The sequence below is a fragment of the Entelurus aequoreus genome, linkage group LG21, assembly GCF_033978785.1.
Source record: "Entelurus aequoreus isolate RoL-2023_Sb linkage group LG21, RoL_Eaeq_v1.1, whole genome shotgun sequence".
In the NCBI taxonomy this organism is placed as follows: domain Eukaryota; kingdom Metazoa; phylum Chordata; class Actinopteri; order Syngnathiformes; family Syngnathidae; genus Entelurus; species Entelurus aequoreus.
The window spans coordinates 33,833,763-33,858,771 of record NC_084751.1 but is presented as its reverse complement, the minus strand read 5'-3'; the positions used below and the strand labels follow the sequence as shown (position 1 = coordinate 33,858,771).

Below are 25,009 nucleotides of genomic sequence, written 5' to 3'. Positions count from 1 at the left end.
TAAATGACTAAATCCGCCGATTAAGATTGCCTGCCACTACAATATGAAGTATACACGATAAAACGTTGAATATTAAGAGTATGTCAACCACTCCTACCTTGTTTATTTCCCTGACAACCTCCTTTAAGTTTTGTAATCAATCAGAAATATCCATTTATCCATCCTTTTTCTAACGATGTCCCTCCAGCAACTACAATGTGTCAAACATGTCTAAGTGTGGGATGTGATTTGCATATTACTTATCAGGCCTACTAAATTAGTTAAATGGGTGTATTTTTTAATTGTGTATGGTACTATTAGACATTTTTAGTGTCCACATAGTTCAGTGGGCAAATTGTTTTTGTAATGTTTTTTGATTAATTGGACCATGAGTTAGAATGGTTGTCCAAATTAGTAACTCTATAATGAGACTGTGCAACCTGAACTGCTGTAACGCATGTGGTCCATAATAATCGCTGTGGATCAGCCGGTAAACCAATATTTTAATTCATGTTTTAAAAGTGAAGTTGGGACAATCTGTACGCTGTACTTTGGGGACCCCTGGATTAAGCATATCTTGGGTGTACCACTTGATGGAACCGGAGTTGTACGCGTACAAGAGTTTGAAAAACACTGCTTCAAATCGTTCCGCCTCTGAGTGGGCTGACCTATCAGATTTTAGGGGTGACACGTTCCACCCCCTAGACACGCCAATGGTGCCACTGCCACTAAAACAATTCCAGAGAAACAAAAATTTGCAGTCATGTTGTTATGATAGAATATACATTCAATTGCTACATTGCTATCATTGGCTGACCACGCAAACGTTACAAAAGAGACATCATACCTTCTATCGCTCGGCTGTCGAGAGCCTGCTGACGTACTGCATAACAGTGTGGTACGCCAGCTGCACTGAAGCAGACAAAAAGGCGATTCAGAGGATCATAAAGTCTGCACAAAAAATCATCGGCTGCCCCCTCCCCTTCCTGAAGGGTTTACACAACTCCTGTTGCCTCAACTGAGCAAAAAGCATCACCAAGGACAGCACACACCCTGGCTTCCACCTGTTCGACCTGCTACCATCGGGCAGGTGCTACAGGTGCATCAGAGCCAGAACAAACAGGCTCAGAGACAGCTTCTTTCCCAGAGCTGTCACCATCTTGAACTCTAACTTATAATAATAATTCACCCCTATACAATATCCTACCCTAATACCCTGTTGTGCAATATTATTATTATTATTCGAGTGCAATACGTCCGACACTGATTGTTATTTATTACTCCGGTACTCTTGTCTTGTTCTGTGTATTGTACAGTATTTTGTATTTCTACAGTGTTTTGTACATTGTACAGGATTGCATATTATTTTTATTGGATAGTAGCCTGTTTATTTCAATTGTTAGTTTTTTTCTTTATTACCTCTTGTGTAATTTATTTTTACCCCATATTTGTTCCCACTACCGCACCTTAAATTGGAGTCCTTAATCTCGTTACATGCAAATACGACAATAAAGTCCATTCTATTCTATCACTTGTTTCATCCTCATGGAGGGACATGCACATATGGCAGTCAGAAGCTTGCTGGTTGGTGGACAGACCAATTAAGGGTTTCCCCTCAATTAGTACAAATGAAAAGTTTTATTAAATTCAAATTAAATTAACCAGTCACTTAAAGAACTGTTTGGTTGAAAATGTTACTTTAGGAATGTTGCAAACTACAAAATCACTTGGAAAAAGCAGACCTCCGCCAGGCCCGTTTTCCTAATAATAAAAAAAGTACTGAATCCAGGGGGTGATCCGGATCAGCCCCAAAAAGTAATCACTTGTTTCTTACCCATTTTCCAACATTTATTAAACGTTTGATGAAAATCTGCTCTTAACATTTGAGCTATTTATAAAGAATGAAAGAAAGAGTGAACACTCTTGTCTGCCAATACGATCTTTGTCTCTGTGAGATGCTAGTACGCACAAAAATGTCAACTTAAAGTAACATAGTGGAAATGATCCGGATCAGTATCAAAATATAATCAGGTCTTTAAATCACATTTCTGACATTTCCTGAAAGTTTTATCAAAATCTGCCAATAACTTTTTTGAGTTATGTTGCTAACTAATACAATGGCAGAGGTAATAATAGCTTATGTTAACAATAGTGGTTTGAAAATATATATACACAAAAGTTTGGACACACCTTCTCATTCAATGTGTTTTCATGACTATTTACATTGTAGATTGTCATTGAAGGCATCAAAACTATGAATAAACACATGTGGATTTATGTACTTAACAAAAAAAAGGTGAAATAACTGAACACATGTTTTATATTCTAGTTTTTTCAAAATAGCCCCCCTTTGCTCGGATTACTGTTTTGCACACTCTTGGCATTCTCTCGATGAGCTTCAAGAGGTAGTCACCTGAAATGTGTTTTCACTTCACAGGTGTCATAGTTTTGATGCCTTCAGTGACAATCTACAATGTAAATAGTCATGAAAATAAAGAAAACGCATTGAAGTGAGAAGGTGTGTCCAAACTTTTTCCATGTACTGTATATACTGTATATACACATCATTTTTAATGTTTGAATTTTTCACAACTAATGTGTTAAATAGAAATTGCTCGTCGGCTCAAAGAAAAAGTCTGCCATTCATGCTGTCTGCTACACACGTGCACAGCCACATAAACAGTTCCAGAGGAAGAAAAATATGCAGTCATGTCATAACAGAATATACTATACATTCAATGGTAGCCAACATTAGTAGCTAGAAATGTCCGATAATATCAGACTGCCGATATTATCGGCCGATAAATGCTTTAAAATATAATATCGGAAATTATCGGTATCCGTTTCAAAAAGTAAAATTTATGACTTTTTAAAACACCTCTGTACGGAGTGGTACACGGACGTAGGGAGAAGTACAGAGCAGTTGCGTCTCCCAGTCAGACTTGCCAACCCTCACGATTTTCCCGGGAGGCTCCCGAATTTCAGTACCCCTCCCGAAAATCTCCCGGGGCAACCATTCTCCCGAATTTCTCCCGATTTCCACCAAGACAACAATATTGGGGGCGTGTCTTAAAAAGGTACTGCCTTTGCGTGCCGGCCCAATCACATGATATATCTATGGCTTTTCACACACACAAGTGAATGCAATGCATACTTGGTCAACAGCCGTACAGGTCACACTGAGGGTAGCCGTATAAACAACTTTAACACTGTTACAAATATGCGCCACACTGTGAACCCACACCAAACAAGAGTGACAAACACGTTTCGGGAGAACATCCGCACCGCAACACAACATAAACACAACAGAACAAAAACCCAGAACCCCTTGCAGCACAAACTCTTCCTGGACGCTACAATATACACCCCCCACCCTCATCTCCACCTCCTCATGCTCTCTCAAGGAGAGCATGTCCCAAATTCCAAGCTGCTGTTTTGAGGCATGTTAAAAAAAATAATGCACTTTGTGACTTCAATAATAAATATGGCAGTGCCATGTTGGCATTTTTTTTTCCATAACTTGAGTTGATTTATTTTGGAAAACCTTGTTACATTGTTTAATGCATCCAGCGGGGCATCACAACAAAATTTGGCATAATAACGTTATAATTCCACGACTGTATGTATCGGTATCGGTTGATCGGCAAAAAAGCCATTATCGGACATCTCTATTAGTAGCTAAACTTTGCTACATTGCTATCATTGGCTGACCACACTAACGAATGCGAATGATTGTGTTTATGTGCTAAAAGCCAAAAGTGTCCTCTCGGCATCCGCTTAAAGTTGCAAATAGCCACTTTATTTTTTATGTAAATAATTGTATATGTTTATTTGTTGGCATGTTAGACTGTTAAACCATTATAGATCATTTATGTCACCGGAAGGGGTGAAAAATGTCAATCATTGTTTCCCTCCACTATTGTCAAACCCCCACTCTGCTATGGCGTCGCCGTGACCAGTGTTGGGACTAACGCGTTACAAAGTAACACGTTACTGTAACGCCGTTAGTTTCGGCGGTAACTAGTAATCTAACTCGTTATTTTTTATATTCAGTAACTCAGTTACCGTTACTACATGATGCGTTACTGCGTTATTTTACGTTACTTTTTATGTAGTATTGGCTTGAAACAGAAGATCTGAGTGAGTTTTGTGGCAGCACTACGGTGTCGTTCTTCTGAATCTCTTGTGTCACACGGAGGAGCTGCCGCGCTGTGTGTGTGTCTGAGTGCGGGAAGAAGAGGGAGGGAGGGGAGGGGTGCGCGCAGCAGCATTCGTGAGGGAGGGGCGGAGACAGAGAGAGCGAGAGAGTTGTTAACACGCATGCGTCGCCAGGCTCAGCTTTTTATCGATAGATTTATCAGATTTAATTTTTTATTATCTATAGCAGGGGTGTCAAAAGTGTGCCCCGGAGGCCATTTGCAGCCCACAGCTAATGTTTTAAAGGCCCACAGCACTTTCTAAAAATACTATTAAAATAAACAAAAACATAACAAAAGTGAAATAAAAAAGCTTATAGGTGAAATGTAATTTAGAAAACGTTGCAATGTTGACTAATAAAACAAAGCTGTTTTTTTTTTCTTTCAAACCCATTGCTCAAAACATAATATTGAATCAAAATCAATGTTATTATGAATTATAGTACACACACTCTGTCAAGTCTCTTATATACTCTTTATTTCTAGACTTCTAGAGTGTTTGATTATCACATCGCTCTAAATGTATAAAAAATAAAATTCACAAACATAAAGAGGGATCCTAGTGGGCCAGGCCAATATTTCCTTATCTCTAAACTAAAACTGGGGAAATGTGTAGAGTGTTCTGGGCTTCAGACATGATTTTATTTCAGAATTCCTTGAGAGAAAAAACGCCTGGTTAGGCTTTGGTATGTAAAAATAAAGTTAAAGTACGTATTTCGTTTACAACTATGTTGTTATTATGCTGTTTGTTACTTATGTATGTTATGTTGCAGCTATTTAAAATAGTTTTGTCAATTTGTTCTGGCCTGAAATAAGTTGGCCCTTTGAAACATATCTTTGTCTTTGTGTGTTGTATGTAGACCACATTGCTTAGCAGAGTTCAGTGATGCAAATGCATGTCAAGTTGATCAACACATTGTATTATTCTCCAGTGCAATAACAGTACTGAAATGAAGGCTAAAAGGGCATTAATGGGAGCTTTAAAAAAAAAAAAAGTAACTCAATAGTTACTTTTCACAGTAACACATTACTTTTTGGTGTAAGTAACTGAGTTAGTAACTGAGTTACTTTTGAAATAAAGTAACTAGTAACTGTAACCAGTTACTGGTTTTCAGTAACTAACCCAACACTGGCCGTGACGCAGTCCAGTGGATTAACGTAATGACATGTACATGACTGGAAAGCGCTATACACTTGAACGGTTCAGACATATAACTTTTCCACACAGGTGGTTGAAAATTCTGGAGTCAACAGAGCAAAACCCTGTCGCCTCCTGACAGCTTGGGTGTTAAATCTCCACTCCAGGACCAGCAGGCTGAGGAACAGCTTCTACCCCCCAGCTGTCATGTCTCTGAACTCTGCACCACGCTGACAACCCCCCTGACCTGAACTCTCGCCACCCAGAATACTTTGAACTCTCGCCACTCCGAATACTCTGAACTCTGCTGTATATACTCAACTTTTTTACCCCCTACCCTCATTGTATACAATTGTTCTACACTGTATTCATTATCTTCCTCTATAACCCTACCCTCATTGTATACTTGCTGTGTGAACCTATACATTTATTACTAGCCCTATATTGATTCACTATCTGAACATACTTGCAATAATCCGTGATATACCTATTTATACATTTGCATGTAACCCTATAACCGTATGCTGCAAATACTGTATATGTATATATTCAGATCTATATATACATTTCTACTATGCCACGTCCGTCTGAGCATACCTGCTTACCTGTATATACTACATACCAGTGTTTTTCAACCACACTAGTGTGCCGTGAGATACAGTCTGGTGTGCTGTGGGAGATTATCTAATTTCACCTATTAGGGGTAAAAAATATTTTTTGCCAATCAGTAATTACAGTCTGCAAATTCTGTGTTGTTGAGTGTCTGTGCTGTCTAGAGCGCGGCAGAGTAACCGTGTAATACTCTTCCATATCAGTAGGTGGCAGCAGGTAGCTAATTGCTTTGTAGATGTCAGAAACAGCAGGAGGCAGCGTGCAGGTAAAAGGGTGTCTAATGCTTAAACCAAAAATAAACAAAAAGGTGAGTGCCCCTAAGAAAAGGCATTGAAGCTTAGGGAAGGCTATGCAGAACGAAACTAAAACCGAACCAGCTAAAAAGTAAACAAAAAAAGAATGCTGGACGACAGCAAAGACTTACTGTGGAGCAAAGACGGCGTCCACAATGTACACCTGAACATGACATGACAATCGACAATGTCCCCACAAAGAAGGATAAAAATTGCTAAAACAAAGCAGATGCGGGAAATATCGCTCAAAGGAAGACATGAAACTGCTACAGGAAAATACCAAAAAAAGAGAAAAAGCCACCAAAATAGGAGTGCAAGACAAGAACTAAAACACTACACACAGGAAAACAGCAAAAAACTCAAAATAAGTCAGGGGGTGATGTGACAGGTGGTGACAGTACACCTACTTTGAGACAAGAGCTATATTGATGCATGCTTGGTTATGGTTTAAAGTCATATCCAACAATTGCGACAACGACTTTTTACTGTCAACTGAGTTTTGTTTTTTAATGATTTCTGCTAGTGGTGTGCCTCCGGATTTTTTCAACGCAAATAATGTGCCTTGGCTCAAAAAAGGTTGAGCCAATAGTAAGAATATTCTTACTATTCTTACTAATTATACCTGCTTAAGTTTTGTTTAGCATACCACTCAGTTCACTGCTATTCATGTAGACATACCCTATTTAACCACATGTACATTGTATATTCACTGTATATTACATTGTATATCAGTGCTGCACCTTACCGTTTATTTGCACTCTGTTTGGATGCCAAACTTCTGTACTTGTGCTGTGCAATGACAATACATTTGAATCTAAACTAATCTAAAGGGTTCAATACATTGCCTCTATACAGTACTGCCTCTACACCTACGACTGCAGTCCGACCCACAACAACAACCTCATAGTGAAGTTTGCGGACGACACTACGGTGGTCGGACTCATCTCGAAGGGGGACGAGGCAGCCTACAGAGAGGAGGTCCGGAAGTTGGCAGACTGGTGCTCAGAGAACAACCTTGCTCTGAACACCAAGAAAACCAGGGAGATCTTCGTCGACTTCAGGAAACGCAGCACTGACCTAGCCCCCCAGCAGCGGCTGCACTTCCTGAGAGTCCTCAAGAAGTACAGCCTGGACTCCAACCTGCTGCTGACCTTCTACCGCTCATCCGTTGAGAGCCTGCTAACATACTGCATCACAACATGGTACGGCAGCTGCACCGCTGCAGACAGGGAAAGGCTCCAGAAAGTGGTAAAGGCAGCACAGCGGATCATCGGCTGCCCTCTCCCCTCCCTGATAAACATTTACACCTCTCGCTGCCTCAGCAGAGCTACCAACATTATCAAGGACAGCTCCCACCCTGGCTTTGACCTGTTTGATCTGCTGCCCTCAGGAAGGCACTACAAGGTTGTCAGAATAATTGTATCTAAGTTATCACAAAACTTTGTGTTGCCATGAGTTCCCGGCGAGAGGACAAAAGCTGTCTTTGATCTTACCAATCAAAAGGCTTGTAAAACTCCACTGTGTAGGATGGGAAGCGACATGAAGGTTTCTTTGATGTATTGTAATCCACAGGAAGATTTTGTCTTGACCCGATATCTACAAAGCGGAGAGGAAGCAGGACCTGAACCCCCTCCAGGCACCTTTTCTTTGAACTGTTTTGTGACCAAAGGCAGCGGCTGTTTACGACCCCCTTCCTTTAGAAAACAGCTGTTGCCATGTAATCAGGGAAAGTCCAAATAAAAGAGGAGGCGTACAATTTTTCGTCAGAGCGTGGTGGGAGACTTTATAAGAGTACAGCCCAGATGTTTCTCCTCAATTGAATTATGTCTCTGTTTAATTCCTTGCTTCTTTGTCTGTTTAATAGATGTCATCAGTGTTTGAACCTGACAGGGTCATCAGGTCTAAGACAAACAGACTCAAGAACAGTTTTTTTCCCTAAAGCCATAACCACGGTGAATTCTCAGAGCCACTGATTTTATAGTTTTGCACCTCTGTGTGTGCAATTTTTACTTTCCACCCACAGTCTGAATGCTTCTGTGTATAGATAGTACTTTATTAGTATAATATTTAAACACATTCAGGACATTCATACCTCCTTTTGCACTATTTTTCTTTTTCTTTCCTTCCTATGTTTTGCATAGTTGTAGACTGTCGCACTGATACTGGAGTTGCTTTTAATCTCATTGTACCTGTGTATAGTGACAATAAAAGGCATTCTATTCTATACACCAATAGATTTTCTGGGATTTTAGACTGAAAGTGTTAATTCCCTATATCAAAATGAAAAACATAACATGTCAGGTTGTACTGAAGCACAAAATCTGTAGTTTTCAGTTGCCCGTGTTAGACTTTGAGGTTCGGACAGGTTTTGTAAGTAAAAAGCAGTAAACATAAAATATTACCGTATTTTTCGGATTATAAATCGCTCCAGAGTATACGTCGCACCGGCCGGAAATGTATAATAAAGAAGGAAAAAAACATATCTAAGTCGCACTAGAGTATAAATCACATTTTTTGGGGACATTTATTTGATAAAATCCAACACCAATAATAGACATTTGAAAGGCAATTTAAAATAAAGAATAGTGAACAACAGGCTGAATAAGTGAACGTTATATGACGCATAAACAACCAACTGAGAACGTGCCTGGTATGTTAACATATTATGGTAAGAGTCATTCAAATAACTATAACATATAGAACATGCTATACGTTTACCCAACAATCTGTCACTCCTAATCGCTAAATCCGATGAAATCGGAAGTAGTAGCATGTAGCATCTTTTTTTTCCACAATGCACTTCTGCCATGACCCGCCCCCGCCAAATTTTTATTGGTTGACGTGTGTGTGTGTGACGATTGCTGATATACGCCTAGTCTCTTACGTGAATGAGATAAATAATATTTGATATTTTACGGTAATGTGTTAATAATTTCACACATAAATCGCTCCAGAGTATAAATCGCACCCCCGGCAAAACTATGAAAAAAAACTGCGATTTATAATCCGAAAAATACGGTAATTCCCTATATCAAAATGAAAAACATAACATGTCAGGTTGTACTGAAGCACAAAATCTGTAGTTTTCAGTTGCCTGTGTTAGACTGAGGTTCGGACAGGTTTTCACGTTTTATAAGTAAAAAGCAGTAAACATAAAATATTAATAAAAAAATGATGCGAGTGTGTCGAGAGGCAGTGTTACGACACCATCGTCTGTTTAAGATTGTCTTACTATTAAAAAATGGACGCCAAATCTCTGTTGCGGTCCAGAATAAATTGTTGTGGTCGGCCGCTAATAAATGAATATATGGAAACACTGCAATGTAAGAAAAGCAACACATATGGTTGTGATTTTATATAAACAGTCAAAGTATAAACAACAAATAACAATACTGTTCAGTAGAATCACTACAAAAACTTGTTTACAACGAGGCTCGGGTGCGCAGCTTGTTATTTAGGTTAGTTTGAAGAAAAGGAAAAATGATAAGAAAAGAACATCTGTTAGCGAGAATACTTTAATTGGAATAATTTGCCACCTATAACGAAGAAGACAAAAATCGATTCACATCATTTCGATTCTGACTCGATTGATTTCTAAAGACTTCTGACGTACACGTCTCACGTCAGAAGCCGAGAGAAGATTTTGTAACCGGTTTTAAAAACATTTTTTTATTATAACAAAAAATATATCGCGAGAATCGTGTTGAATAGACACTTGATTCTAAACCGAATAATCAGAATCAAATTGAATCTAAATAGTCAAGTAGTTATATTGCATTTCTTTTAAAGCATCCAAATATCACCCCCAAGTTTGTGTATTTATATTAGCTGTAAGTACTGTGTTGTGGAGTACTTCCTGCCAAGAAGCACTATTGTCAGCCATCTGACTTATAACCGTGAAAGCGACCCAGTGATTTATGTTTGAGGAACGCTGCGATTGACGACGACCTTTTCACCTTAACGGTCCTGGTTCTTTCACCTGGAGACGCAGAGGACAGGAGATGCGGTCGATGGCGGCGGGGATGAGGCCTGCGCTCACCGCTGTGGTCCGCGCTGGCGGCTTCGCCTTCTCCTCGCATGGTGGCGGGCGCCCCCAGCATGAGCATGATGTCTGTCGGCACATTTTGGCCCAGGTACTGCCAGGGCTTCTTCCCCGCGGTGTCCCTCAGCTGCACGTTGGCGTGGAACTTGCTCACCAGCAAGCGAATAATGTTCTTGTGGCTGTGGATGGCGGCGATGTGAAGCGGCGTTTGGCCGCACGATGAACGGGCGTTGATGTCAAAGGTCAAACCTTCCTTTTCAACACCGTACCTGAAAGCGCAGGGAGAGAGGAGTTTTCCATCTCGTCACTAAGGTCACATTTCATTTGATGTCCTTAAAGCAGTGTTTTTCAACTTGTGTGCCGTGAAATACAGTCTGGTGTGCAGTGGGAGAGAATGTCATTTCACCTAATTGGGTTAAAAATATTTTTTGCACACAAGTAAATATAATCAGCAAATAATGTGCCGTTGTTGAGTGTCTGCACTGTCTAGAGCTCGGCACACTAACCATGTTATACTCTTCCATAACAGTAGGTGGCAGCAGGTAGCTAATTGCTTTGTAGATGTCAGGAAAACATTGTGTCATGATCAGAATATCCAAACGACAGCGGGAGGCAGCGTGCAGGTAAATTATAAATGATAAATGGGTTATACTTGTATAGCGCTTTTCTACCTTCAAGGTACTCAAAGCGCTTTGACAGTATTTCCACATTCACCCATTCACACACACATTCACACACTGATGGCGGGAGCAGCCATGCAAGGCGCTAACCAGTAGCCATCAGGAGCAAGGGTGAAGTGTCTTGCCCAAGGACACAACGGACGTGACAAGGATGGTAGAAGGTGGGGATTGAACCCCAGTAACCCCAGTAACTCTGATTGCTGGCACAGCCACTCTACCAACTTCGCCACGCCGTATCTAATTCTTAAACCAAAAATAAACAAAAGACGAGTGATGCTAAGAAAAGGCAGGGCTATGCAAAACAAAACTAAAACTGAACTGGTTGCAAAGTAAACCAAACACAAAATGCTGGACGACAGCAAAGACTTACAGCGTGTGGAGCAGAGACGGCGTACACAAAGTACATCCGTCTATGACACGACAATTAACAGTGTCCCCAGAAAGAAGAATAGCGTCCGCACAACTTATATAGTCTTGATTGCGAAAAGCGCTAAGGAAGACATGAAACCGCAACAGGAAAATACCAACAAAACAGGAAAAAAACACCAAAATAGGAGCGCAAGACAGGAACTAAAACACTACACAGGAAAACACCAAAAAAACTCAAAATAAGTCCCGGCGTGATGTGATATGTCGTGACAGTAGACCTACTTTGAGACAAGAGCTATAGTGATGCATGGTTGGTTATGGGTTAAATTCATATGCAACAATTGCGAGAACTACTTTTTATCGTCATTATCGGCTACTGAGTTTCATTTTTTAATGATTTCTGCTTGTGGTGTGCCTTATGATTTTTTCAATGAAAAAAAAAGTGCCTTGATTTAAAAAAGGTTGAAAAACACCGCCTTAAAGGACTTCAGAGTAGAAACTTGCTGAGAGTAGTCAATGTACAGCTTATAACAGTACAGTTTAACTGTAAAAGTAACTCAGCCTTCTGTCGTCTAAATATGACAACGAGGGGTTTTCTAATCAGGGTTTTATGCTGCTGATTCATTATTTATCAGTTGATATCAAAACCTATACCAATCACATGTTTCAACTCAAACATTTTCAATGTATTCATTGTGAGTGCTCTTGACAGTTTAACAATATCAACAATATTTAAACTATTCATTTATTACATACAATTGTTTGATCAAAACAAAGTCAATAATACACAATAACTACCACTACTCGATTAAATACTTGATTTTTTGCACTCAAAGTTCTCCTGTGTCCAGGGATTTACTCTCGGAGTTTGTAAATATTAACAAAAACAAACTAAAAAAAAAAAGAAGATTGAGGGGAAGAAAAATATTGACCTAATTATTCTGGTTTGATCATATACAGATACTGATTATGGTGTCAACACCACCAATTTATGTATCGATACGCCCTCCTCTTATGTGCCGTTTACTGACTGCGACAATGCTGACACATCAACATTTGTTATATTATTCTCACTGTAATTCTTATTAATCCACTTGTTAATAACTGCTTACTTTCTGCTGTAACATGCTTTCATCTACACTTTACTAAGCACTTATTTATTCAGTTCAAGCGATCTAAGCGTTTAGCTTAGCTATTAGCAAGCCTGCTCCTGGCTTGCTCTTGGTGTGTAACAAGTTTCGCCTCGTCCCCTAGTGATAAAATACATGATAATGATATTTAAAGGGCCCCTTTTATTGCTGACAACATTGGCACTTATTTCTTAATTCTGGACCTAAAATGATGTGTACATGTAAAATTCCCCCCAAAATAGACAGTTGTGATTCTAGGCTTGTTTTGTAATGTGTTTCAGCACATTTTGGAACGCCCACTTCAGCTTCAAAATGTGGACAGGCCTGCGAATGTCACCTACGGAAGACTAGAGGCAATTTCATATTGCGTAGTATGTGTTTTGGTAGCATCTTCCTACCAAGTGACAATATTTTGGCGCAGATGTTGAAGGAATGATTCAATATGTTGCAGGTTGTAGCAATACAAGTAAAGAAGGGGTCAGCCTGCATACATTTCCAAATGATGGGAATAAGAGGAAAGTATGGACCTCTCCAGTCAAATTGACTTAAGCAAGATGGGACGGACCAAGCAAGAGGAGTATAATTTACAGCGATCATTTTAATGATTCTGACTTCGAGGAAGAAGGGTTTTGGGTGGGCGTTTAGATGGAAATAAATTACGAATCAAGCCAAATGTGATCCCGAAAAATCAGGAGCTTCCTCTGTGACATAATATATATATATCTGTATCACGAATCAATTTAAGTGGACCCCGACTTAAACAAGTTGAAAAACTTATTCGGGTGTTACCATTTAGTGGTCAATTGTACGGAATATGTACTTCACTGTGCAACCTACAAATAAAAGTCTCAATCAATCAATCAAAAGGTAAGCCACTCATAGCGCTGGGCAATATGGACGAAAAAGTATATCTCTATATATTTTTACTTAAACTCGATATTAGATATATATCTCGATATATTTTCCGGTGAAAGTATACATATTATGATATTCATTTTTGAGCGAGATTCACTGAAATTGAAGTGAATGACAACTGTACTGTAAACATCCATCCATTTTCTACCGCTTATTCCCTTCAATTCTATTAAATTTACCCAGTTAGTCCAGATGGGTATTAACTAGGGCTGCAAATCTTTGGGTGTCCCACGATTCGATATCGATTCTTGGGGTCACGATTCGATTATAAATCGATTTTTTCGATTCAACGCGATTCTCGATTCAAAAACGATATTTTTCCGATTCAAAACAATTCTCTATTCATTCAATACATAGGATTTTAGCAGGATCTACCCCAGTCTGCTGACATGCAAGCAGAGTAGTAGATTTTTGTAAAAAGCTTTTATAATTGTAAAGGATAATGTTTTATCAATTGATTGCAATAATGTAAATTTGTTTTAACTATTAAATGAACCAAAAATATGGCTTATTTTATCTTTGTGAAAATATTGGACACAGTGTGTTGTCAAGCTTATGAGATGGAATGCAAGTGTAAGCCACTGTGACACTATTGTTCTTTTTTTTAATTTTTTTTTTTTTATAAATGTCTAATGATAATGTCAATGAGGGATTTTTAATCACTGCTATGTTGAAATCGTTACTAATATTGATACTGTTGTTGATAATATTCATTTTTGTTTCACTACTTTTGGATTGTTCTGTGTCGTGTTTGTGTCTCCTCTCAATTGCTCTGTTTATTGCTGTTCTGAGTGTTGCTGGGTCGGGTTTGGTTTTGGAATTGGATTGCATTGTTATGGTATTGCTTTGTATTATTTTGTTGGATTGATTAATAAAAAAAATAAAATAAAAATAAAGAAAAAAATAAAAATAAAAATCGATTTTTGAAAAATGAGAATCGATACTGAATTGTACAACGTGAGAATCGAGATTTGAATTCAAATCGATTTTTCCCACACCCCTAGTATTAACAGCACAGAAAATAAACTGTTTAAGTAGCACAGAATTACATAACATAAATAAAATGATCTATCTATGATCTTCCTCACTTCGGCATACATTTTTGGCAGCATTTCTCGTGCGAAATATGCCTAGTTTGGCAACTCGAGAACAGTTTTGATTTGGGCTTACATGGTAAACAACTCAAATGAATGTTTTATCCAGACGCATACATTTGTCTAAATGTGGCCAAGTAGACACATTGTGGGTTCCCTGGACGTCGTCTACATCGCTAAAAGAAAAATCTAAAAAAAGAGAATCCCTCTCTCATCTTTCATTAGTTTTTTTAATATATAAATCGCTTGAAAATTCCCTCTTCTCTTTCTCGTCGTCATTTGGGATGTCTGCTGTGATTTCCCTTCCTGATTCCATGACCCGCCCCATCTTGCCTCTGATTGGCCTAATCTCAACCAATTGTAACTCATCATAGTAAACAACCAACCAATCATGGATGTTCTTATACGTGCAAGCACGTCTTGGAAGGAGGAAGGGGAGGGGTTTAGTAGCCCATGAGAGGGAGTGAGGAGCGGGGGAGAATCAAGGAACAACAAATAAGCGATGTTTGGTTATTTTAACGTGAAATATATTTTATATCGATATTACAATATTTTCTTAATTCATATCTTGTTTAAAAATATATCGATATATCTTACAAACTCGGTACATTGCCCAACCCTTGCCACTACTATAATATTTTGTGTCCTCTTCCACGATGTTTTCTTTAAGATGCTTGTAGAATTGCCGAAAGAGCATGAGGAAACACAGGCTATGGTGTCTATGAAGGAGGAGATGGAAGAGAAGAGAAATATATTTCTACTTATGGACCTAATTTAGGCTCGGGGGGCCTGACAATTGGCCACAATGGACTTTAAAAGCGCTTTTTTTCCTGATATTTAAAAGTTTAAAAAAAATGTGCCGATGACCATAAATGGACCCTAATGAAATATGACAAAAGCGGTGTACATGTCTCTGTCCTGGCTGTTCAGTCCAATTTGGCTAAGTTGGCAATGATAATCAGAGAATTGAGCTGTAAAGTCTTTAGACGTGTTTGTCATTTGTCAAAGTTGAATTTAAGGGGGGGGGGTTTGGCATGCTGTGAAGAAATTTAATCAAAGCGATACCAGAGAGTGTTGAGGACTCGGTGGTCGCCGTGTTTGGCGATCCAGTGCAGCACAGTCAAGCCAGAAATGAAGTCACGTTTGTTGAGAAGGTTGTTGTCCTCTCTGAACAGGGAGTAGACGTCCGGCCAAGATCCTGATGCCCCTTTTACCAGCCAGTCATGCTCTCTGGGCTCCAGTGGAACCTGCGACTGTTGAAAGAAACAAAAATCAACAAGTCCAAATTCAATTCACTTCAAAAATCCAAGCAGAGGAAGAGCTGACATGACATTCATTCATTCATTCATTCATTCATTTGAGGTCAACTGGATTAAAAATGTGAGGGTAGTGCAATGTTTTGCTCTATTTTAGAAAATATATTTATATAGGGTATTTATGAAACTGTCATCTCCACGATAACCATTATTGTTTACAACCTGTAAAATCTAATTCAATCAAATCAGCTGGAATAGGCTCCAGCACCCCCCGCGACCCAGAGAGGGACAAGCGGTAGAAAATGGATTGATAGGGAATTTCTCTCTACAGGGTTTCCTCTTAATGTAACTGATGGTGGCGCACCGCCATGACAAAAATCGTAGCCACCACACTTTGAAAATAAGGTTAGGAGAAACGGTAGAAAATGAATGGATGAATAATGTAGAAGAAGTCCAAAGTCCAACGCTATTTTGACTTTTATTGCCAAGCTTATACCAAAAACTGTCCCAATTCTTCCCCAGACACACAAACCCTTCTCATTCGCCACCAATCTGCTATCCGACACAAACGGTGTGTTCGAGATCATGGGAAAAATTATCATCAAATTAAAGCCACACGAACATAAAACATTACCACCTGCAGGTTGTTACAGTATCAATTGATATATAACCTATTATTTGCACACTATTGACTAGTGATACAAAAAAATTCAGCTGCCCAAATAAGACTTTGATCACTATAAACAGTGCCGCCAAAACCAGAGTGACGCAAACAAGACGCGCGCGATTGTTTGGAGCGTAGTCAGCATGTCTGTGATGTGGACATAACTTTAATATATCCGAGATATACCCGCGGACAGCCATCTACAAAATGTTCAAATATTTACAGGACAATGGAGGATTTTAAGGAGAGAAAGTCCTCGCCTCTTTTGTCGCAGACATCAAAGGACAGAAGTAGAGTCTCAACATGAGTACATTATGTAATAACACCAGAAAAAGATGCTACAGTTGTTGCTAGTCGTTTAAAAATAAATAAAAATAAAATAAAAAAAAGTCACTATAAGTGTCGAGACAATTGAAAATTTCGCAAAGTACATTATACAATAGGCAGCAACAAGTTAAATTATGACAACAAGATATAATATAAAAATGTATGTTGATAATTAATAATAATTATCAATAATAACATTTGTTTTTAAATGTATGTACGGTATCCATTTTTTTTAGCTTTTTATTTTTGCCCCCAAAAAACATCATATAGCAAATTATGCACATTATACGATGAAGTCAAGGGGACCACATCCCTAACCACGCCCCCACCGCCACAGGTATCTTGGCAATCTAGGTAAAACCCTGATATATCACCAAATACCTATTACTTGGGGTGGATGGATCCACCCAAACATCAATAATATCAAATCGTGGGTAGTAGCGCTGGGTATTGGCAAGGACTCCACGATACGATATGACTCACGATACGAAACAGTATTGCAATATTCTGCACAGTTAAGCTCAGTGATAAATATAAAATGAAGCTTAAGATACAAGTTATATACAGAATATGTACAATAGATGACATTATTTCGCCAGAAATGTTTGAAGACATTTTCGAAACCGGTCTGTGTTTGCTAGCGCCTCCGCAGTTTGTATTAAAATTATTAGAAGGACACGAGTGTTGCTGGCCTTGCTTTTTCTTTAAAGGCCTACTGAAATGAATTTTTTTTTAATTTAAACGGGGATAGCAGATCCATTCTATGTGTCATACTTGATCATTTCGCGATATTGCCATATTTTTGCTGAAAGGATTTAGTATAGAACAACGACGATAAAGTTCGCAACTTTTGGTCGCTGATAAAAAAAAAAAGCCTTGCCTATACCGGAAGTAGCGTGACGTCACAGGAGGAAGAATTCCCCACAATTCCCCGTTGTTTACAATGGAGCGAGAGAGATTCGGACAGAGAAAGCGACGATTACCCCATTAATTTGAGCGAGGATGAAAGATTCGTGGATGAGGAACGTTAGAGTGAAGGACTAGAGAGGCAGTGCAGGGTGTATCTTTTTTCGCTCTGACCGTAACTTAGGTACAAGGTCTCATTGGATTCCACACACTCTCCTTTTTCTATTGTGGATCACGGATTTGTATTTTAAACCACCTCGGATACTATACCCTCTTGAAAATGAGAGTCGAGAACGCGAAATGGACATTCACAGTGACTTATCTCCACGACAATACATCAGCGAAGCTCTTTAGCTACTGAGCTAACGTGATAGCATCTGGCTCAAATGCAGATAGAAACAAAATAAATAAATCCCTGACTGGAAGGATAGACAGAAGATCAACAATACTATTAAACCATGGACATGTAACTACACGGTTAATAATTCTCAGCCTGGCAAAGCTTAACAATGCTGTTGCTAACGACGCTGAAGCTAACTTAGCAACCGGACCTCACAGAGCTATGATAAAAACATTAGCGCTCCACCTACGCCAGCCAGCCCTCATCTGCTCATCAACACCCGTGCTCACCTGCGTTCCAGCGATCGACGGCGCGACGAAGGACTTCACCCGATCACAGATGTCTGCTATCCAAGTAAGTCCTCTTTGTTGTGTTGCTACAGCCAGCCGCTAATACACCGATCCCACCTACAACTTTCTTCTTTGCAATCTCCATTGTTCATTAAAGGCCTACTGAAATGAATTTTTTTTATTTAAACGGGGATAGCAGATCTATTCTATGTGTCATACTTGATCATTTCGCGATATTGCCATATTTTTGCTGAAAGGATTTAGTATAGAACAACGACGATAGAGATTGCAACTTTTGGTATCTGATAAAAAAAAGGCTTGCCCCTACCGGAAGTAGCGTGACGTAGTCAGTTGAACATATACGCAAAGTTCCCTATTGTTTACAATGATGGCCGCATGAAGTGAGAGAGATTCGGACCGAGAAAGCGACAATTTCCCCATTAATTTGAGCGAGGATGAAAGATTTGTGGATGAGTAAAGTGCAAGTGAAGGACTAGTGGGGAGTTGAAGCTATTCAGATAGGGAAGATGCTGTGAGAGCCGGGGGTGACCTGATATTCAGCTGGGAATGACTACAACAGTAAATAAACACAAGACATATATATACTCTATTAGCCACAACACAACCAGGCTTATATTTAATATGCCACAAATTAATCCTGCATAAAAACACCTGTGTGTTTGTTACGCTAGCTCCTAGCTCCTCTGCTAGCTCCTAGCTCCATAGAACACGCCAATACAATTCAAACACCTGATCAACACACACAATCACTCAGCCCAAAAGACCGTTCACCTAACCCAAGGTTCATAAAGCTTATATATTTTTAAAAAGTTACGTACGTGACGCGCACATACGGTCAAGCTATCAAATGTTTAGCAGCCAAGGCTGCATACTCACGGTACCTGATATTCAGCTGGGAATGACTACAACAGTAAATAAACACAAGACATATATATACTCTATTAGCCACAACACAACCAGGCTTATATTTAATATGCCACAAATTAATCCTGCATAAAAACACCTGCGTGTTTGTTACGCTAGCTCCTAGCTCCTCTGCTAGCTCCTAGCTCCATAGAACACGCCAATACAATTCAAACACCTGATCAACACACACAATCACTCAGCCCAAAAGACCGTTCACCTAACCCAAGGTTCATAAAGCTTATATATTTTTAAAAAGTTACGTACGTGACGCGCACATACGGTCAAGCTATCAAATGTTTAGCAGCCAAGGCTGCATACTCACGGTACCTGATATTCAGCTGGGAATGACTACAACAGTAAATAAACACAAGACATATATATACTCTATTAGCCACAACACAACCAGGCTTATATTTAATATGCCACAAATTAATCCTGCATAAAAACACCTGCGTGTTTGTTACGCTAGCTCCTAGCTCCTCTGCTAGCTCCTAGCTCCATAGAACACGCCAATACAATTCAAACACCTGATCAACACACACAATCACTCAGCCCAAAAGACCGTTCACCTAACCCAAGGTTCATAAAGCTTATATATTTTTAAAAAGTTACATACGTGACGCGCACATACGGTCAAGCTATCAAATGTTTAGCAGCCAAGGCTGCATACTCACGGTACCTGATATTCAGCTGGGAATGACTACAACAGTAAATAAACACAAGACATATATATACTCTATTAGCCACAACACAACCAGGCTTATATTTAATATGCCACAAATTAATCCTGCATAAAAACACCTGCGTGTTTGTTATGCTAGCTCCTAGCTCCTATGCTAGCTCCTAGCTCCATAGAACACGCCAATACAATTCAAACACCTGATCAACACACACAATCACTCAGCCCAAAAGACCGTTCACCTAACCCAAGGTTCATAAAGCTTATATATTTTAAAAAAGTTACGTACATACGCAAAAAAAAGTTGCGCACATACGGTCAAGCGATCAAATGTTTAGAAGCCAAAGCTGCATACTCACAGTAGCACGTCTGCGTCTTTGTCATCCAAATCAAAGTAATCCTGGTAAGAGTCTGTGTTGTCCCAGTTCTCTACAGGCGTCTGTGTATCGAAGTCAAAAGTCCTCCTGGTTAGAGTCTCTGTTATCCGAGTTCTTCCATCTTGACTGCATCTTTCGGGAATGTAAACAAAGAAGCGCCGGCTGTGTACTGTTGTTGCTGACTACGTTCGAAAAATACGTCCATTTCGCACCGACAACTTTCTTCTTTGCTTGCTCAGCTTCCTTCTCCATAATGCAATGAACATGATTGCAACAGATTCACGAACACAGATGTCCAGAATACTGCGGAATTATGAAATGAAAACAGAGCTTTTTCGTATTGGCTTCAATGTGGAAGGCATACCCGTGTTCGCCGGGCTACGTCACGCGCATACGTCATCCTCAGAGGCGTTTCGAACCGGAAGTTTAGCGGCAAATTTAAAATGTCACTTTATAAGTTAACCCGGCCGTATTGGCATGTGTTATAATGTTAAGATTTCATCATTGATATATAAACTATCAGACTGCGTGGTCGGTAGTAGTGGGTTTCAGTAGGCCTTTAAACAAACTGCAAAAGATTCACCAACACAGATGTCCAGAATACTGTGGAATTGTTCGATGAAAACAGAGCAGTTTGTATGGTGACACATTGGGTACGAATACTTCCGTTGCCGTCGTGACGTCACGTGCATACGTCATCATATATTGACGAACCGAAAGTTTAGCGGGAAATTTAAAATTGAACTTTATAAGTTAACCCGGCCGTATTGGCATGTGTTGCAATGTTAAGATTTCATCATTGATATATAAACTATCAGACTGCGTGGTCGGTAGTAGTGGGTTTCAGTAGGCCTTTAAATACACTTTTTGTTGTGCACCTCTTTACTTTATTACGTTTTTTGGAGAGTGCGTGTTTTTCCTGTATTTTGAATATTATGTTAAGAAAATGTTTTTCTTGTTCTGTGTATTGTATTTTTTTAACATATATGAAATAATGCAATTCCATGTATTGTAATTATACAGAAAGTGAAACAACCTTGACGCTTAAATGTAAAAAAAAAAAAATGCACCTCTTAACCGTCCACTTCATGTTTTGCCTTGCTAACCCACACAGAGAGGTAGCTGTGGAGCAGAGGCGCGGAAGTCGTCCAGTTGCAATCAGACAAAAACTTGACAAAAAAAAAAAAAGTACATTAAAAATGTATTTGGAACAAATTATTTTGGCCATTAAAAATCGATGTTATTTTGATTAAGTATTGCCATATTAATATTTTTCCCCGATTGACCTACAACATACCTTTAAAAATTAATATTCAAGACACAAAATGTAAATTGAGTATTGTTGGTGCTTTTTGAATGGTTATCAGATTTGTATTTACGTTTATTTAATATTTAGAATGCATTAAAAAAAATCAATCTGGCGTCATTTCTTTCATAATGATTGTGAACGATAGGCAAAATCGCAAAAATAGTGCAGTTCACCTTTAAAGTGAAATCATGGCTGTCTTCCTTCCTTTATTTTAAGCTTTCGCAACATCAGCAATCATCTTTATAAGACCCTTGCTTACATTAACACACCTGCTAGCTGCTGTGCGCGCCTCAGTGGCAGAGAGAGCTAGCCGCTGAAACTTTTTATGGTTTATCTTTAACGCCGTGTCAAACGCAACCTTAACACATTGACGACACCTTTCCCAGGGTTGATTGAAAAACTCCCATATTTAACCACAAAACATTGCTTCGTTGACTGATCCCCTGTGACATCTCTGGCTCTTTCTGGCTGCCCGGCTCACTTTTTGCATTACCAATCATACCGCAGCCTTTGCGGTTAAAAAACCCCACATTTGATTAAATGGCGGTTAAATTGCAAATTCAATTAAGAAAAAATCGATCCGTTGTGGTGAAGAAGGAGCTGAGCCGCAAGGCAAAGCTCTCAATCTACCGGTCGATCTACGTTCCCATCCTCACCTATGGCCATGAGCTTTGGGTTATGACCGAAAGGACAAGATCACGGGTACAAGCGGCCGAAATGAGTTTCTTCCGCCGGGTGGCGGGTCTCTCCCTTAGAGATAGGGTGAGAAGCTCTGTCATCCGGGAGGAGCTCAAAGTAAAGCCACTGCTCCTCCACATCGAGAGGAGCCAGATGAGGTGGTTCGGGCATCTGGTCAGGATGCCACCCGAACGCCTCCCTAGGGAGGTGTTTAGGGCACATCCGACCGGGAAGAGGCCACGGGGAAGACCCAGGACACGTTGGGAAGACTATGTCTCCCGGTTGGCCTGGGAACGCCTCGGGATCCCCCGGGAAGAGCTGGACGAAGAGGCTGGGGAGAGGGAAGTCTGGGCTTCCCTGCTTAGGCTGCTGCCCCCGCGACCCGACCTCGGATAAGCGGAGGAAGATGGATGGATGGATTAAGAAAAAAAAAATCATAACCTGACCCCTTAAAGGCCTACTGAAACCCACTACTACCGACCACGCAGTCTGATAGTTTATATATCAATGATGAAATCTTAACATTGCAACACATGCCAATATGGATGGGTTAACTTATAAAGTGCAATTTTAAATTTCCCGCCACACTTCCGCTTGAAAACGTTTTATTATGCTGACGTATGCGTGTGACGTCACGAGGACAAGGGAAGTATTCGGAACCCGAAAAATCCTATACACAAAGCTCTGATTTCATTCCATAATTCCACAGTATTCTGGACATCTGTGTTGGTGAATCTTTTGCAATTTGTTTAATGAACAATGGGGGCTGCAAAGAAGAACGTTGTAGGTGGGATCGGTGCATTAGCGGCTGGCTGTAGCAACACAACAAGGAGGACTTTGTTGGATAGCAGACACTAGCGCCGGCGACCTCACCTTGACTTCCTACGTCTCCGGGCCGCCGACCGCATCGTCGATCGCTGGAACGCAGGTGAGCACGGGTGTTGATGAGCAGAGGAGGGATGGCTGGCGTAGGTGGAGCGCTAATGTTTTTATCATAGCTCTGACGAGCTCCCGTTGCAAAGTTAGCGTCGTTAGCAACAGCATTGCTAGGCTTCGACAGGCGTTGAATACACATTAACCGTGTATTTACATGTCCAGTGTTTGGTTCGGTGTCTCCTGATAGTAGTATTGTTGAACTTCTGTCTATCCTTCCAGTCAGGTATTTATTTATTTAGTGTCTATCGGCATTTGAGACAGATGCTATCACGTTAGCTCATGCTAAAGAGCTTCGTTGATGTATTGTCGTGGAGATAAAAGTCACGGAATGTCCATTTCGCCTTCTCGACGCTCATCTTCAAGAGGATATAGTATCCGAGGTGGTTTAAATTACAAATTCGTGATCCACAATAGAAAAAGGAGAGAGTGTGGAATCCAACGAGCCAGCTTGTACCTAAGTTACGGTAAGAGCGAAAAAAGATATCTATTGAACTGCATTCTAGTCCGTCACTCTAACGTTCCGCATCCACAAATCTTTCATCCTCGCTCAAATTAATGGGGTAATCGTCGCTTTCTCGCTCCAAATATCTCTCGCTCCATTGTAAACAACGGGGAATTGTGAGCAGCACTACCGCTTGTGACGTCACGCTACTTCCGGTAGGGGCACGGCTTTTTTTTTATCAGCGAGCAAAAGCGAACTTTATCGTCGATTTTCTCTACTAAATCCTTTCAGCAAAAATATGGCAATATCGCGAAATGATCAAGTATGACACATAGAATGGATCGGCTATTCCCGTTTAAATTTAAAAAAATCATTTCAGTAGGCCTTTGAATGCCTGTGGAATACTAAACATATGCCCGAAATGTACTTTTTTTCTTTTTGTCCAACAACAACAACCTTTGCAACAACAACACACACCAAAGAGTTCAAATTGCAGATGAGGACTCACCTTTTTGCTGGGGCTGTAACGATGAGTGCTGGATGCTGTTGAAGGACTGGTTATTACCGCTTCTGCACCCTCCGCCAAGTCAGAGAGACTGTTGCAGCGAGAATGCATCGAGCAGGATGACAGCGACGAGGTTGACAGGTTGTAGTGAAGGCTCAACGAGGACGAGATGCGATGGAGGCGGTTGAGTCGCGCCGCTTCATTTCCTCCCGCTCTGCCTCGAGCGGCCTCTTCCTGGATCAGCTGGTCCAAGTCGGCGCCCATGCTGCGGCACATCCTGCCTTGCAGGTTCTTACGGACACGCTTGGAGAGTGTCGGCCGTTGACGGGATGTTGGTGAAGAGACTGAACCATCACTTGACTCTGCGTCATCATAAAGATCCCCTGTGAAAAAGACAATATATCATTGTTTTACGATGATAGATGTTCTACGAGTCGGTAGCGGCGGGCGCCTTCTTGAACGCCGTGGACTGAGAGCGCGGGACGCAAACAGGTTCGACAAGCTGGTAAGGAAGGCCAGTAACGTGGTGGGAGTGGAGCTAGACTCTCTGGCGGTAGTGTCAGAGAGGAGAAGTCTAGCAAAGCTCCTAGCCATTATGGACAACACCTTCCACCCCCTACACTCGGACCTGGCGGAGAGAATGAGCATGTTCAGTGGAAGGCTCAGACTCCCAAAATGCAACACGGAACGACACAGGAAGTCCTTCATACCGACAGCCATTAGACTGTATAATGCAGTGGTCCCCAACCACGGGGCCGCTACCCGGCACAGGTCCGTGGACCGATTGGTACCGGGCCGCACAAGAAATAAAAAATAAATAAATTTTTTTTTTTTAATTAAATCAACATAAAATACACAATATATACATTATATATCAATACAGTCTGCAGGGATACACTCCATAGGCACACATGATTGTATTTCG

The 25,009-nt window shown here is 40.3% G+C and overlaps 1 protein-coding gene across 1 annotated transcript in view; it reads right to left on the bottom strand.

Moving 5' to 3' along the window:
• Positions 1–9,542: 9,542 nt before the first annotated feature.
• Positions 9,543–25,009, bottom strand: part of LOC133638686 (uncharacterized) — a 35,252-nt gene continuing 19,785 nt past the window's right edge. Inside the window, exons 3-5 of the mRNA XM_062031532.1 lie at positions 24,088–24,467; positions 15,514–15,701; positions 9,543–10,529 (exon numbers count right to left, since the gene is read on the bottom strand). Of these exons, the coding sequence (XP_061887516.1) occupies positions 10,094–10,529; positions 15,514–15,701; positions 24,088–24,467 (1,004 nt within the window). The 3' untranslated portion in view covers positions 9,543–10,093. The remainder of the gene's footprint in view (positions 10,530–15,513; positions 15,702–24,087; positions 24,468–25,009) is intronic.